Source organism: Vulpes vulpes, chromosome 6 (assembly GCF_048418805.1).
Source record: "Vulpes vulpes isolate BD-2025 chromosome 6, VulVul3, whole genome shotgun sequence".
Taxonomy (NCBI): Eukaryota; Metazoa; Chordata; class Mammalia; order Carnivora; family Canidae; genus Vulpes; species Vulpes vulpes.
Genome location: NC_132785.1, coordinates 27,779,975 through 27,796,976, shown reverse-complemented (window position 1 = coordinate 27,796,976; position 17,002 = coordinate 27,779,975). Strand labels below are relative to the sequence as shown.

General features: G+C 36.1%; 1 protein-coding gene across 11 annotated transcripts in view; it reads left to right on the top strand.

Annotated features, from left to right (window-relative positions):
• KLF12 (KLF transcription factor 12) overlaps nt 1-17,002 on the top strand; it is a 578,512-nt gene that overhangs the window by 427,430 nt on the left and 134,080 nt on the right. For all 11 annotated transcript variants that reach the window (XM_072760694.1, XM_072760698.1, XM_072760697.1 and 8 more), the window contains one exon: nt 11,580-12,126. In XM_072760694.1, the coding sequence (XP_072616795.1) occupies nt 11,580-12,126 (547 nt within the window). The remainder of the gene's footprint in view (nt 1-11,579; nt 12,127-17,002) is intronic.

The following is a 17,002-nucleotide window of genomic DNA, read 5'->3' as shown; positions in this document are numbered from 1 at the left end:
TTCACACACATGAATTGTCCTTCCTGCTTTCCTGTTCCTGCCTTCGTCATCTCTGGGGCCCCACCCTGCCACTTCTCACCTTTTCCTCATAGGCTTTTCCCAGTATGTGTGATCAACAGGGGCTGGATGTACATGCCATTCTCCATGCACACGTGTGAATTATGTACACCTGTGTGTGCCTTGTGGCGATTGCAGTTAAGTGGGGGACCACTTTCATTCTTTCAGATCCTTAGATCTGCGTGCATCTATGCCTCATTTAATAGGAAGCCAAAAGATGAGCTAAAGGTGTTGGTTTGCCTAGAAGCCATTTTAGTAACTTTGTAGTGAACTGAGATAGAATTAAATCATGAATAAGTTCTGGGGCATTTAAACTCTGTTACCTTTCTACTTGCACCATTTTTCCATTGCAGCTGCCTCTGATTCCAGGGATAGGTAGGAAAAGGTAGATTTTTGTTGTCTTTGCCATTAGTCTTGTTTTGGCCTGGTTGATGAAATCTCTCAAAAGGCATTTTCTCTAAGAAGAGAATCTTATAGAGGTTCTTCTTGGCTATTTAATTGCTGTAGAAATCCAGAAAGTAAGATGTACATTTTGTAAATATACCTCATTTTACATAAAAAGATTGCATTATTGCTTTATATGTTTGTAATGTGTTAGGGTTTCCAGATGTATCATTTGGCTATCTCATCTTCTTTGGGTCAAGTTTTCTTGTCTCCCAAATTTGGTATATTCCACCACTGTGAGATACCATTATAAAAATAACTGTGGTGAATATTTTGTGAAATCAAAAGCAAGGTCCATCTGGTAGCAGAGACAATTAATCTCTTTGAGAATAGGAAACATTAGTGCATATTTTAAAATCTTTAATGAGCACAGGGACATTTGCCTCAGTACCTGGTGTGAGTCTCTGGTCTAGGGTGAAGATTCAAATGAATTCTTTTTCCCCCTAAGAGTCTGTAACATGTTTCCCTTTAAGGTATTGTGAATATGAAACTTTGATATTTTAAATTAGTCACTGAATAATAATAATTTAAAACCAAAATAACAAAAAAGATTCTGATCATAAGGTGGAAAACAACTAGCTCTTTTTTTTAATCCACAAATGTTGTGATAATAGTTTTGCCTTATTAACTTTTATGAAGAATGATAAACAAAATAATAGACAAAATTGGATCTCATCTACAGCATTAATATTGAATTTGGTTTCCCAAAAATAATTAGTGGGATTTATTTTTTTAGTACAAATTTAATTTACAGAATAATTTGGCAGATTATACACAAACATTCCATGTGCCCACCTCAGTCCCACCCCTATGCAGTTTCCCCTACTATTAAAGTCCTGCATTAGTGCAGCACATTGGTTACCCTGAATGATGTGATTAACCTATATCAGTACATTAGTATTATCATTGCGTTAAGCTTGTTCACTCTTTGTGCTGTACAGTTCTGTGGGGTTTGACAAATGCATGGTGACATGTATTCATCCACCACTGCAGTAACATATAGAAGAGTTTCACTGCCCTGAACATCCTCTGTGTTTCACTTAATTTGTCCCTCTTCCCCTTACCCTCCACCTCCCAAGCTCCTGGCAACCACTGATCTTTTTACTGTCTCTATAGTTTTATCTTTTCCAAAGTGACATATAGTTGGAACCATACAATTTTTTTTAAGACATCTTTGCATGCTCCAGTGTGACAGCAGTTGTAAAGAGTATAAGGAACAAAACTGACTTCCTACATGTCTGTTTGACATTTGTTTTAGTGACACTCTTTCTTTGTATCATTTGGCCAGGTAAATAAGATTTTAAGTGGCTTAATATCTTCACAATATTCGAATCTAGCAAATGTAGTGAGGATTCACTGATTGTTATGTGATAAAATATTATTTATTTGCTAAATACTTGTATGTTTACATACAATATGTAACACATTATGTTCGTGTCCAAACATTTCTGTCAGCCTTTTCATTGCTTCATTTCATTGTGTGCTATTAAAAAAAAAAAAAGTTAACTGAATCCCCTCTATCCTTCACCACTGTATAAGAGGAGAGCCCTCTCTACTGCGTCTTACCCCAACTTCACAGCGCACACACACCAAACCAGAGTTTCAGATTTGTGATCCTGTTAACATAGATTCTGATTGCTTTGAATAAATAATATGAAAGTCCTGGGAAATAAATAGGTCATAGAAGAGCTTGACAACTAGGAAATAAGGAAAATTTGGGATAAATTTAAGTGTGTATTGAACCCTTTTTTAAAGGCTCCCATTTCCTAAGTGACAGGTATTAAGGAGGGCACTTGTGATAATGAGCACTGGGTGTTAGATGTAAGTGACAAATCACTAAATTCTGCTCCTGAAACCAGTATTACACTGTATGTTAACTAACTGGAATGTAAATAAAATTTTGAAGAAGGAAAAAAAAAGGCTATCCTTTCCAATTCAAATGTGAAAGCATAAAAATGTAAGTGTCAAAGCACACAGTCCGTTATGTGTATGTTCTGAATTTTCTTAAGGAATTGATCATTTCTTAAACTAACACTTGAGATATTGAGATAACCCAGTTGAACTCAATGTTCATTCACATATCTTCCCCTCGCATACAGTGGATAGCTTATTTTAATAACTTTTACAAGCCAAGGTCCAGATTGTCATGGTCCTACTTGTTCTAGCCAAGGTCTAGATTGTCATTTCTACTTGTTCCCTTTTATTCTCTCACCTGTACATTAGAGGAATGACAGTTTATCTCTCCTTTTCTTCAGTATACTTTCCTTTAATTTTTAAAATTTTATTTTATAAGTACACACTTTGGAGCACTTGGGTGGCTCAGATGGTTAAGCATCCGTCAGACTCTTGATTTCAGCTCAGGTCATGATCTCAGGGTCATGGGGTCAAGCCCCACCTTGGGCTTTGCCCTCAGTGGAGAATCTGCTTGAGTTTCTCTCTCTTCTCCTTCTGCCCCTCTCCATCCCCACTTGGTGGTATATGCACGTGCTCTCTCTCTTTAAATGAATCTTAAAACATACATGCTTTTACAGTGTCTGTGTTTAAAGAGTTTATCCTTAAACATGTGGGTAAGACAGGAAGATCACTGGGCTTAAAGCAAGACAAATGATGACCAAAAGGACACATGTAAGACGAATCTTGGAAACTAGGCTTTCCTTTTTAGTAAAATAGAACAATTAGAGAAGAAAGTACAGTGCATGTTCTGTTGTTCACAAGTGGTTGTTTGGTCACTTTTATACTTAGAGCAAAAATGGCCAGAGTTATAGCTTGTTTGCTTTCAGCGTGGTGCTCATAACTCTCAAATTTCATTTACTTATGGGGGAAACCAAGGCACAAAAAGTATGACATGCACGTACTGTGTGCTTTGTGTAAAAAAAAAAAAAAGAATTTAGCTTATTAATTAAATGTACTTGCATATAAACTAGTGATATATAACTTAAAAGCTTCAATGATCAAGGATATAGAATCATAGATATAGTTTATTTCCTTTTTTTACATGAAGTGCACAGTACATTTCCTTAAGCACTTTCCATAAAAAATATATGTTCAATTAATCACCAAGTTAGACAGTGAAACTTACATAAACTAACTTTACTTTGACACACAAGAAACAAATAATGCTCTCCTGTTTCATCTCATGATAAGACTGACAAAGAATGGTCAATATCCCAAAATAATTAATGTAATTATATATTGTCATAATGGGTGCAAACTGAACTATGGATTGATGTATGTTATTTATATTGTGGAATTAAGAAATCAAACCAATTGATTAAAATGTATTCCATTTTACAGATCATCCTATGGGTCAGTCTAGTTAAGCAAAACAAACAAACAAACAAATAAAAAAACAGTATCCAATGACTGTCTTCTGTATCTTAAGAGATATTTTTTTTACAATCATGTGGACCCTAATAATCTTGTAATATTTTGACTTGTTTAGCTACTTTTGTAGCATATATGTTATCTGTTTGGTTCATTAGCAAACACTGCACCTATATAGTACAGTGACTGTATTTATGCAATCCTGCATCAGAATACCTTATGCACAGTGTTGAAATTTTTAGTTCTTTTTTTTTAAGATTTATTTATTTATTTTAGAGATAGAGCTGTGGGGAGAGGGAGAGGGAGAGAGAAAGAGAAGTAGACTCCCTGCCTAAGCATCTCAGGGCTTGATCCTGTAGCCCTGAGATCATGACCTGAGCTGAAATCAAGAGTCAGATGCTCAACTGACTGAGCCACCTCGGTGCCTCTGAAATTTTTAGTTCTAAGAGAGGGAGCTCATTTGCTTCTATCCCATACTAATCAGTGTTACTTTAAAGCACTTAACGCCCTTAATACAATCTGTAAAAAAATTGTATGAGTATGGAATGATATTACTCTTTTGTAGGTAGATAAATTCATACCTAGAGAATTTTAATGATGATACCAAGATGGCACAGCTAGTAAGTGACAGGGTCATGAATTCTTCTGTGTCCAAATCAAATTTTCTTTCTATAATAATCACACTACACACTTAGAAAGCAAAGGTTATCCTAAACCATGAGCTATGAAATGTTAGGTCACTTTATAAACTTTTCTAGAAAGTACCATGAGATTATTTCTCAACAAGTTTTTATAAAGATAAAATTAAATATAATGCATTTAAATACCAGCTGGCTGGGTGAGTAGATGAGTGGATAGATAAATGGATAGTTGGGGCATTCTGTTTGTGTGTGTAAATGCTCTGCTTCTCTAAAAATTCCTGGTGCCATTAAAGACGGAAAAAACTGCATGTAAATCTTGGATAACACTTAGCAGAGTCCTCAACTATGACTATGCATAAGAGTCTCTGGTGGGCTTTCCAAAGATGAGATTGTGTCCAGACATTTTTTTCTCTCCTTTTAGGATTACCAAGAGTTTAAAGACATGGCCAATATTAAAAGCACTTTTTAGTTATTGCCAGACCATAATAAGATTCAGCTGATGATAATGGCCAATTATAGGAAACACATCTAATACTGTGGATACTAATATGTAGGAGGTTTTAGATTCATTTTTATATTCACTCAACAAAATGCCTAAAGTTAAAATTACATTTTAAAATGTTTATTGAGGAAAAAGATTATCTTATTAAAAAAGCTCATATGGAATCCCCAGATCACTGAATAGAATATGTTCATTAGAATATTATGTGTAATATTTTATTGAGTGGACTATTATGATTAAAACTGGCTTTCAGACTTTTGAAGCAAATAATATGTGACAGTATAATCCTCTTTGTATTTATTTTTAGATTTTCATATATACACTTTTATTAAGTATATTGTTACATTTATTTTGTTACAATTGGTAGGTATTTATACAGTGATTTGTTAAGATATTTTATTTCAAAAAATTATATTATCCTTTCAAGGAGTAATATATAATCCTTTGGAAAGATTGTGTGTATGTAACCATTTACATTATGAAATGTTTCTACAGAGATGAATTACACCTCAGCCCTTGGTTTGTAAACCTATGTGGGAATTTTGTGTCTAACTAGATATACAGATATATGTAGGAGGAGAAAAATTTGGCTGGAAATAGTCACTATTTTAGAATTAGAATTCCAGATATATCTAATACAGAAAAAAAAAAAAGAAAAATCAAGACTATTTTTGATGATAACATGTGTTTACTGATGTATTATTTTAATGTTAAATCAGTTGAGATCTTTTATGAAATTATTCACATTCCCTTTGACAGAAATCCAGTATTTATTTAAAATCTTCATGCCTTTAGAAGGCATGTTGTTTCTTTTTATATTCAATATATTGAATATATTAAGTATTTGATCATTTGCACACTAGGACATCAACAGCAAAATTCAGCTAACATCACCATTCCCAGACAAAAATTTTGGTGGGCTTTAAACAGACAACAAAAGGAGCACTTAGTTGTATCAAAAATCAAGTGGTTAATACTCAAGTGTAAAATTTTGGCATGGAATCCTTTCTTGGTTTTGTTTGTTTAAAAGAAATTTCTCTTCCTCACGGTGCTTATAACTTCTGAGTTTTCTTTATTCCTAATTTATTCAGCATTCCTACTCCTTATTTGTTTCCTGGGAACATACCGTATCGTCTCTCACTTTCACAAATACTTGTACAGGCATTCCTCATTTCATCGTGCTTTGCTTTACTGCACTTCACAGATTCTGCTTTTTTGTTTTGTTTTTTTAACCAATCAAGGTTTGTGGCAGATCTGCATCTAAGCAAGTCTATCGGTGCCACTTCTCCCACAGCGTTGGTTCACTTAGCATTTAAAACTTTTCATTATTATTATATTTCTTTGGTGATCTGAGATCAGTGATCTTTAATGTTACTGTTGTAACTGTTTTTGAGGGTCCCATGAACTGCACCTGTGTAGGACAGCATGTTTTTTTTTTTTTAATTTTTTATTTATTTATGGTAGGAACACAGTGAGAGAGAGGCAGAGACACAGGCAGAGGGAGAAGCAGGCTCCATGCACCGGGAGCCTGACGTGGGATTCGATCCCAGATCTCCAGGATCGCGCCCTGGGCCAAAGGCAGGCGCCAAACCGCTGCGCCACCCAGGGATCCCGGACAGCATGCTTAATAAAGTTTGTGTGTCTTCTGACTCCTCCACCCATCAATTATTCCCCATCTCTCTCCCTTTCTTTGGGCCTCTCTAGTCCCTGAATCACAACAGTATTGGAATTAGGCCAATATTAATAATGCTATAGTGGCCTCTGCATGTTCAAGTGAAAGAAAGAGGCATATGTCTCTCACTGTAAGTCAGCAGCTAGAAATGGGTAAGCTTAGTGAAAGAAGCTTGTTAAAAGCTGAGTCAGGGACAACCCCGGTGGCTCAGCAGTTTAGCGCTGCCTTCAGCGTAGGGCCTGATCCTGGAGACCCAGGATCAAGTCCTATATCAGGCTCCCTGCATGGAGCCTGCTTCTCCCTCTGCCTGTGTCTCTGCCTCTCTCTCCCTCTCTCTCTCTGTGTGTCTCTCATGAATTTAAAAAAAAAAAAAAAAAAAAAAAAGCTGAGACAAGTTGAAAGCTAGGCCTCTTGCGCCAAATAGCCAAGTTGTGAATGCAAAGGAAAAGTTCTTGAAGAAAATTAAAAGCGTTATCTGGTAAATGCATGAATGGTAGGAAAGTGAAACAGCCTCATTGCTGATATGGAGAAAGCTTTAGTGGTCTTGATAGAAGATCAAACCAGTCACAACATTACCTTAAGCCAAAGTTTAATCCAGAGCAATGCACTAACTCTTGAATTTTATAAAAATTCAATGAATTTGAAAGAGATAAGGAAGCTAGAGAAGAAAATTTGAAGCTGGATTGGTTCATGGGGCATAAGGAAAGAAGCCATCTCCATAACATAAAAGTGCAAAGTAAAGCAGTAAGTGGCAATGTGGAAGCTGCAGCAAGTTATCCAGATGATCTGGCTAAGATCATTAATGAAGGTAGCTACCCCAAACAACAGATTTTCCACATAGTCAAAACCTTCTGTTGGAAGAAGATGGCATCTGGGACTTTCATAGCTAGAGAGGAGAAGTCAAAGCTTCAAAGAACAGGCTGATGCTCTTGTTAGGGGCCAGTGTAGCTGGTAACTTTAAGTTGAAGCCAGTGCTCATTGACCATTCCAGAAATCCCAAGGCCCTTAGGAATTATGCTAAACCTGGTCTGTCTGTGCTCCATAAATGCAACAACAAAGCCTAGGTGACAACATCTCTGTGTACAGCATGGCTTACTAAATCTTTTAAGCCCACTGTTGAGATCTAGTAATCAGAAAAATATTCCTTTCGCAATACGACTGCTCATAGACAGTGCACCTGGTTGCCAGAGAGCTCTGATGGAGATGTGTAAAGAGATTAATGTTATTTTCATGCCTGCTAATACAACATCTGTTCTGCAGCCCATGGATCAAGGAGTCATTTCAACTTTCAAATCTTATTATTTAAGAAATATATTTTGCAAGGCTGCACCTGCCATGAACAGTGATTCCTCTGATGGATCCAGGCTAAATAAATTGAAAACCTTCTGGAAAAGATTCACCATTCTAGTTGCCATTAACAGCATTTGCAGTTCATGGGAAAAGGCCAAAATATCCACATTTACAGCAGTTTGGAGAAAGTTGATTGAGCTCTCATAGTTGATTTTGAGAGGCTCAAGACTTCAGTGGATGAAGTAACTGCAGATGTGAAAATAGCAAGAGAACTAGAATTAGAAGTGAAGGTTAGCATTTTTTTAAATCAATAAAGTATTTTTAAATTAAGGTATGTACCTTGTTTTTTTAGACACAATGTTATTGTACACTTGATAGACTACAGTTGAAGTGGAAATATAACTTTTGTATGCTGGAAAAAATTCACTTGTCATGCTCTACTGCAACATTCACTTTATTGCCATGGTCTGGAGCTAAACCCACAATATGTCTCATGTGTATTTGTAGTCCTTTTATATAATTTCTAGCTGCTCCAAGTACTTCTCTTTTGGTGTGTTACTTGGTCTCTCAGAGCTTTCGTTGTCACTTTTGGCTCTCTGCTCTGTTCCCATCACCTCACTGCAGCTATGTATTTATGGATTCTTACCTCAGAATCAGTGCATTTCAATTTTCACCTTTCTGAAAGTAAGAAAATGAATTCCAAATGATGATTTCAGGATCAGTCTTTCAGGTCTCTTCTCTTTCCTAAAACAGGAGCAAAAGTATGCCATAGATGTTTTAAAACCGTATTTAGGTAGTATTGCTAGCCTTCCATATATGTATGTGTAGCCAGAAACTACAGTGTGGCTTTACCTGCCACATCCCAGTAGAAGAGATACATATGGGCTGTGAGGATATAATATTATGTCACTACTATAAACAGGTAAATGGTACAATAAAGATGTTGTTCCCTTTATACTGATGAGGCATTGTTTGGGTTCATACTGGCTGCATTTCACCTGCTGCAGATGAAGAAGGAACCAAGAAGTGCTCTGCAATGGTGATGCTTATAAATTCATACATAATGTGTCCAAGGTTCCAAAGAATGTGTGTAGTCCAAGGGTTTGGTTTATTCTTGCTAATTTTTGTGATCATTTTCTGTATTTTGGTTTAAGCTCATGTAAAAGCTAAGTAGTTTTCATGTATTTGAAAACACCTAGGGACTCTTCATATTTGGTCCTTCATAGCTTTCCTTGTATTTGCAACAGAATTATAAGAGGAACAGTCTTCTTCTGTTGTTATAAAACAGCTTAAGGAATGAATATTTTTCTTAGGAATTAAGCAACTACGTACAAAAGGTGGACTCCTGTTCATAATCTAGAAAAGTTGAAGTCATTCGCGAAGCTCAGTGACACTTGATGTCTCATAAGCCGTCTCTATAAATAAGCTCCATATTTATCACCTCCCGTATTGTCATAATCCATTAAAGTAGTCTTTTTGTTTACATTATAAAATGTTTCTACAGTGATGACGACTTACACCTCAGCCCTGGGTTTGTAAACCTATGTAGAGACCTTGTGTCTAACTAGATAGAATGATCACTATTTCCAAAATTGAGAATTTTGTATCTAATTCTTTTCTTCTAATTCTTTTTGTATCTGCATGTATCTAATACAGTAAGAATAGAGAAACTAATCAAGACTGTATTTGAAGTCAAACAGTGTTTCATAACATGTGCTTAATGACATATTTTATAATTTTAATGACAAACCATTTGGGATATTTTATGAAGGCAGCCTCAATAAAGAATTTCTGTGTGGGTATAACATATAATAAGAATGTCTTATATTCTAAAAAGGAATTAAATGTTAATGCTGGGAATCAATTGAAATACTCTTCTAGTTAGAAGAGTAGATAATGCTAATAGCTTTTTAAAAAGTAGCTCAGTTTATGGTATTTGTGGGGGTTTTTTGTTTCTTAATGTCTGAGATTTAAAGAGTTGTTTCTCAGTTTCAACACACAGAATGAAATCTTGGCACTGAGAATTTCATGCAGTAGATATTTTGGATGGTTTATTTTTATATTTTCTAATTCTCTTCTTTTTTTGTGGGTAAGTAACCATCTTAGCTTAGAAACAAGAAAACAGTAAAACATCAACCCATTTCCCTTTTTAGTTGATCTGGTACCATTGTTGACTTATTATCTTGTTGAATAGAATTCCCTTGCACTACTGCCTATTGTATGTTTTGAATGGAGCTATAATTTATATTCTATAAAGAAAGGTTTTAAGAAACATGTTTTGTTCCTTTAAGTGTATGCTCAGATTTTAGGGGCAGGAGGGGGAATAGAAAACCAAGATCTTTTATTAAACAGAGAATGAAATGAACCAATTTAATATAATTTTAGACATTGTTGTTCTGATACCATAATGAAGCTGAAAAAAAGTTTTTGGTCTTCATACAATAGAACATCAGTGCCTATGTTAGCCTGGCCAAATTAGATATAACCCAAATAATCTTGTCACAGTCTAATTTTCTCTGGTAAGGCTAGCATGACACATGCTAATAGAATTGTTAGGCCATTTTAAAATGGCCTTGGAGGTGGGCATTCAATGAACACTTGTTGAATTTATGAGTGAATAAGTATAATGATAAATTATATTCATGTCCAATAATAAAATACTGAGTCCATTAGTCTGGGTAGAATCTTGAATTTATTATTATTATTATTTAAAATTTGCTCATTAAAACTAAAAAGATTAAAAATGAACATGTACAAAATTATCTTTAAGTTAAATAAATTTTCATAAACAATTTAAAACTCCCAGAGTAAGTTTTTTCTACAGTTATTTCCTAAAATGTTTGTTGTAGCAGTTGCATACATTATTTTGAGAAAAAAAAAATGTTATCACTAAGAGTTAAAACATGACCCAATTGTTAGAAAATATTTAATATTTAATAATTCAGCAATTGTGCCCCTTTTCAGTGCTGTTTATGAGAATGGTATGGGAGCTCTTGTGCCATATACAAAAGTTGAAACGCAGTGATTTTTCCAGTATTGTTGCCAGGTGATTTTATGCCTCCAGATTATGATAGTGTTGAGTAAGAGTTAGAATCATGGAATTGTAGAATTATAGAGCTGGGAAGCATTTTTAAGTTTAATCAAAATTCCCATTGCTTTATAACTGAGGAGATTGAGACTCATAAATGCAGGATGGTTCAAGCCAACATACATGAATGCCTTTATTTAATTAAAATAGTTGTTTTTAAATAAGCTGTTGTACTTATACAGTTTTAAGTAGGCAACGCTTTGCATCCTGCCCTTGTCTTTTAGAGATTTTATATAAAATTGACATTAACTTTGGGGTTCTTAGGCCTCTTTTCTCCTCCATGGAGTGCTTGTTTCACTGGATTTGAACAACTGTGTCTGTCTGTCCCCAGTAGGATGAAAATGTATTTCTAGCAGAGGCCTTGTCTTATACTATTCTGTACTTTTGTACTCTCAACTCCAATCACAATGACTGTCACCAAGAAATTCTTCAACTATTTGGGGAATGAGTAATGTCTCGTGGCAATAGAAGAAAAATTAATAAGCACCCCATTCATAAATACTGCATCTATTAAATATGTGATTAACAAAGATCAACATGTGTCCCCTTTTCTTCCCACAGTCTCCAAACGTCCACAACTACCCCGATATGGAAGCTGTTCCCCTGTTGCTAAATAATGTGAAAGGGGAGCCCCCGGAGGACTCATTATCTGTAGATCACTTCCAAACACAAACTGAGCCAGTGGACTTGTCAATCAACAAAGCCAGGACATCCCCCACAGCCGTTTCATCCTCCCCGGTTTCCATGACAGCATCCGCCTCCTCACCTTCTTCTACTTCAACCTCCTCATCGTCGTCTAGTCGTCCAGCCTCCTCCCCGACTGTTATAACATCAGTATCTTCAGCATCATCTTCGTCAACAGTATTAACTCCAGGGCCCCTCGTAGCCTCCGCCTCTGGGGTGGGAGGCCAGCAGTTTTTGCACATTATCCATCCTGTACCGCCTTCAAGTCCCATGAATTTACAGTCTAACAAACTGAGTCACGTTCACCGCATCCCTGTGGTGGTACAGTCGGTGCCTGTTGTCTACACAGCTGTGCGGTCACCTGGAAATGTGAACAACACTATCGTTGTGCCGCTTTTGGAGGATGGGAGAAGCCATGGCAAAGGTAAGGGACACAGGCGAAGCCTTGATTTATTTCAGCGCTAGAGGTAACTATTCCTTTATTCAGTGAGCTGCCCGTAAATTGTATGCAAGTACACTACATCCAAAGTTCTGTGCACAACAACACAGACACACCAGCTGATCAGCATGATTGAGTAGGAACTAACTGCATGTTTCCATTGGTATTTGCTTCAATGTTTGTTAGTCTCTATTTTTACGTATCAAGTCATTTAATGTTAGAATTCAAAAGTCTTAATTGGCAAAAATGTTTACCTCAGATGCTCAAATATTTAGCATGACTTCTTGTAAGTTGAGTTGCCATTAAAATAATTCTAGAGGTAGGTGTTTGATTTCAAAAGCCTAATGTAGCATGAGTTCTTATCTTAGTATATTGTCATTTTAAACAGTATGACTCAATATGATGGAATTTTTCAAAATACAATGTTAAAATTCTCTTCTAGCATGTGGAAGGCAGGAAGATACTTTGCTACGTAACTCTACTTAATAATACCTAGTTACCTAATTATATATGGCGGTTATGCAGTTGATCATGAAGTTGCTTTCCTACTTCTAATCTCTTATTTTTTCCCAATGTTTACTAAAAGGAATTAAAGTAGCATCTTGCTGTTGATTTTTTTCTTCCTTTATCATGAATCTAAAAAATAAGCCACCCTTCTATAGAAATATAAAATGCCCATAGTCATTGGTTCATTTCTTCTAAAACTAAACACATATGTATGTATTTTGTTTTTAGGGCCAAGAAATGATGAGGATTTAAGACTTATGTTGTATTGCTTTTTGCTTTGAAATGATATTACTATGGAGGCTCATAATTAAAATATGATTGATGAATATATAAACACTACCTTCTCATAAAATGCTGGTAAACGTGGATTATTATAATTCTTGCATAAGGTAGGATTCAATGCATAGAAATAACAGTTGATTGTGAAGTTAGAGAAATTTTTGCAAACATACACTACAAAATTGCGCATTCATCTTTGGCAAGTTGTTTTATCTGCATCAACTTTCTTCATAGCAGACGAAATGAATTTTACCTTCTCAGTATTACCAAGTGAAAAAAAAATCACATGATTCACAGCACTCAAAGATTTTAGATCACAGCCATTCTGGGCCTAACATGGTGACCTCTGTGTTTTGTATTGCTATGGGCAAAGGCCAGGAACTAGTCCCATCTTAGGGAATAGGAAGAAGAAAAAGAGGTATGATGTAGTCTTCTGGATTTTACTTCAGTTGAATCCCTTGATGTTACTAATATCTCTGATCAAAAGGAGGTAACTAATTTGAATAATAATACAACTGAAGGCCACATTAGATATTTATTCTCTTTTGTATTTTGTTTAGATGTGTACAAATTTTTTGTAAAGATGTGTTTACAAATTTTTTTGAGAATTAAGAATTAAAAAGAGCAAAAATAGAACCTTCCATATTCCATTACTTTATGTGTGTATGTGTATATCATAGAATCCAGTCCTTGTATCATACCCCTTAATGAAAACCGTGCTTTAATTCTGAAGATGATTGATGCAGATTTTCATGTTGTTCATGTCTTTTTTTTTTTTTATTTTGATACACTAATGAAAGCAACAAAAGAGATATCTCTTTTATCTGACATTATCCTTTTATGGGAGAGGTTAGTTTTATTTAAGGCAATTGGTATAGAGAGTATATTGACAAACTTTAATTTTCTGGAAACTCTGTCTCTATGAAGAACTTTGTTACAACTCATGCAGTAATTTGCTCTCAAGTGTATTTGTGAGTTTCATGCCATGTTTTTTACTCAGCAGTTTTCTCATGCCAAGAATAAAAATTGATGTAATCATAAATCTGTTAGACTGTGATGTGGACATTAGGAGCAGGAGATTCAGGATCAGGAATCTGAGAGTCTTAGTGCCTTCACTTACAGCTTTCAACTGGGAAATTTTCTTCAACGATTAAATAGGGTATAATAACATGACCTATCCTTGAAAATTATTGAAGAGATTAAGAGCTTAATGTCTAGTTAATCAGCTCTCGATAAGATGTTTGCAATTATCTATTATTATTTACCTCCTCCCCAAAATACTTGAAGCAGTAAGGTTCAGAAATTTTTTCTCTGTCTTATAAAAACAAAGTTGGAAGAAAAAAAAACATACTGAATTTACAAATGAAAAACCACTCCCGAGCAGTTAGTATAGAAATGCTTCTCAAAGTTGTTACTAAAAGTGAAAAGGGATGAGAGTTTACTATGAGAAATTGTCTGGAAACATCCCATATTTTCTATTTTTATTAGTTTGTATTAAGTCTTTATAGTCACCATATTATACAGATATTGCTATAGCATTTTATAAGGTTTTTTTTTTTTATTGTTTAACTGATTAATTAGATGATGGTAAAGGTGTCTAGTGGAGGAGGGCTGCCTACCTCACAGAATGAATAAAAGAAAGGGCATTTCAGTAATTCTTCAAGTCTTTATTTTGCACATATGTAGCTGGGCACTAGGCCAACAATGAAATGGCCAAGTGGTAAAAGGAGCCCCGAGTCCATTCTCAGTAGGACTTGTATATCTGGTATGGATAAGCAAAAGAAAATATGATAGGGGAGTTGGATTTTCAAGTTGCTAGTAATAAAATTACAAAACTAACTCCTATAAATGCAGATGATTGTACTGGCTAATTATTTTTAAAGTTGTTGTAACACATCTGGTCTCTGGTAGACCTTATCTGTCATGTTACACAAAGACCTGTGAATGTACCTATCCACATTTTAAGATGATGTATCCTATGAATTGAGTCATTTGTCCATTCAAGTATTTATTGAGCATATGTCATGTAATAAGTATTTTATTGGCACTATAGATACAGTGTTGAATAAAACAGATGCTGTTTCTATCTCAGAGTGCTTCTATTCTACTGGGAAGTATGGACATTAAATTTTTAAAAATCATGTGATTAGTTGATCATTGTAGATATTCTGTGCTTAAGTTGGATTAAAACATAGACTACTCATGGATTTGCCCAGGGGAGAGACTTTAATCATAATTGCAGACAGAGAAAGTTGTATTTGTGGAAAGTATTTTCACAGTGGGTATTCTATATGGTTGGACATGTTTCCACCGTGATGCTCAGAGAGGGTAGTTAGGGTTTGGGGATGTGATAGGGTGAAACGTCCACATGAGTGTGCTTGACTAAACAACAAAAGATGTGAGAAAACTTTCCAGGGAGGATAAAAACTCAGCCCTTCCAAGTATTTAAAGAAGATTGGTCTAAAGGAATGGCAAGCTGTTAGCTAGCCCTGGGCCACTGATGTATCTCAGTTCAGCTTTGAATGTGATATGTGATCTGAAGAAAAGCAGCGTGATATTTTAGAACATATAGCAAACAAACAGAATTTAGACTAGAGCTACAAGAGGGGGTATGTCAGAGAAGATCTCCCAGGGAAGACACTTCCTCTCTTGGTACCAGAAGGACAAAGTGGCAGTTAGCCCCCAAAGTGGTTTGCTAAGGAACGGGAGTTCTCTATGTAGAGGGAACAGCCGATGGACGGATCTGGCCCGAGTTTTGTTACTCTGTAATCTGAGACATATTGTTTATAAACAAGACCCTAATGGGATCATTTGACCTCATAAAGGAATTTCATTCCAGCCTAGGGAAGTTTTTGGTAGATTTCCCAGGAGATTTTCATTAGTTTTTACAGATACTTAGTGACAGAGCAACATAAAGGTCATAATAAATCACAGGCAGAACTGTTCTTGGTTTGTTACTGCCTTGATAAAGGTAAATTTAGGATTGTCTCTTTCCTTCCTTCCTCCCGTCCTGTGGACACACTAGATGCCACGTAAAATTCTGAGAATTGAGGCTCCAAGATGAGCCAAGTGTCTGCTGTAATGGACCTTACTTTCTAGTGCAAGAAGCAAATAATTTATGTCAGATGGTTTAAGAGCTGTGAAGAAAAATAAGCCATGATAGGGGGATGGGAAGTCAGAAGAGAGGAGCATAGTTTTAGATACATTCTGGCCTATCTGAAATGTAAGCTCTGATAATGATACCTGAGGAGGACCTTTACGGAGAGGGAGAACTGAAAGTTCAAGGCCCCAAGGCATGAAGATGCATGGCTGGTGTGAGAAGAGCTACAAGGCGGCTGGTGCAACAGGAGGGGAATGGGCGATGGGAAAGCTGTGGATGGGGGACCAGAGGGGTGAGTAGTGCCAGATCATGTATGGCCTCAGACAACATGGTAAGTTCCTTGGTTTTTTCCTAAATATGGTGGGAAGCCACTGGAACTAGGCCTTTGAGCAGGAAAGTGACATGACTACCTTTTACATTCTTCCTTTTGCAAGAATCACTGAATCACTACTTAATGAGGACTGAGAATGGGTATTTGGCAAAGGTGGAGTTCATTGGTGACACTGACAGTGTGTCTGTCAGTGGAGTGGTGGGGACAAAAGACTGAAATGAGTTCAAGTTCAGATGGGAGGTGAGAAGGGGAAGCCCGAAAGTCTAGACAGCTCTTTGGAATAGCTCTGCAGGAGAAGTTGTAGAGAAATGAATTGACAGCTAGAGAGACTTTTTAGGGTCTCAAGGGAGGGATTTATTTTATGTATTTATTTAAGATTTTATTTATTCATGAGAGGCACAGAGAAAAAGGCAGAGACAGGCAGAGGAAGAGTCAGGCTTTCTGCTGGGAACTCGATGCAGGACTCCATCCCAGGACCCTGGGTTCACGCCCTGAGTCAAAGGCAGACACTCAACCACTGTGTCACCCAGGTGTTCCTCAAGGGAGGGATTTTAAAAAGAGGGAGATATGCTCTCAAGAATAATCCAAAGGAGTGTTGAAAATGGGTAATTCTAGGGAAGGAAGAACTATAGAGGCAGTCTTTA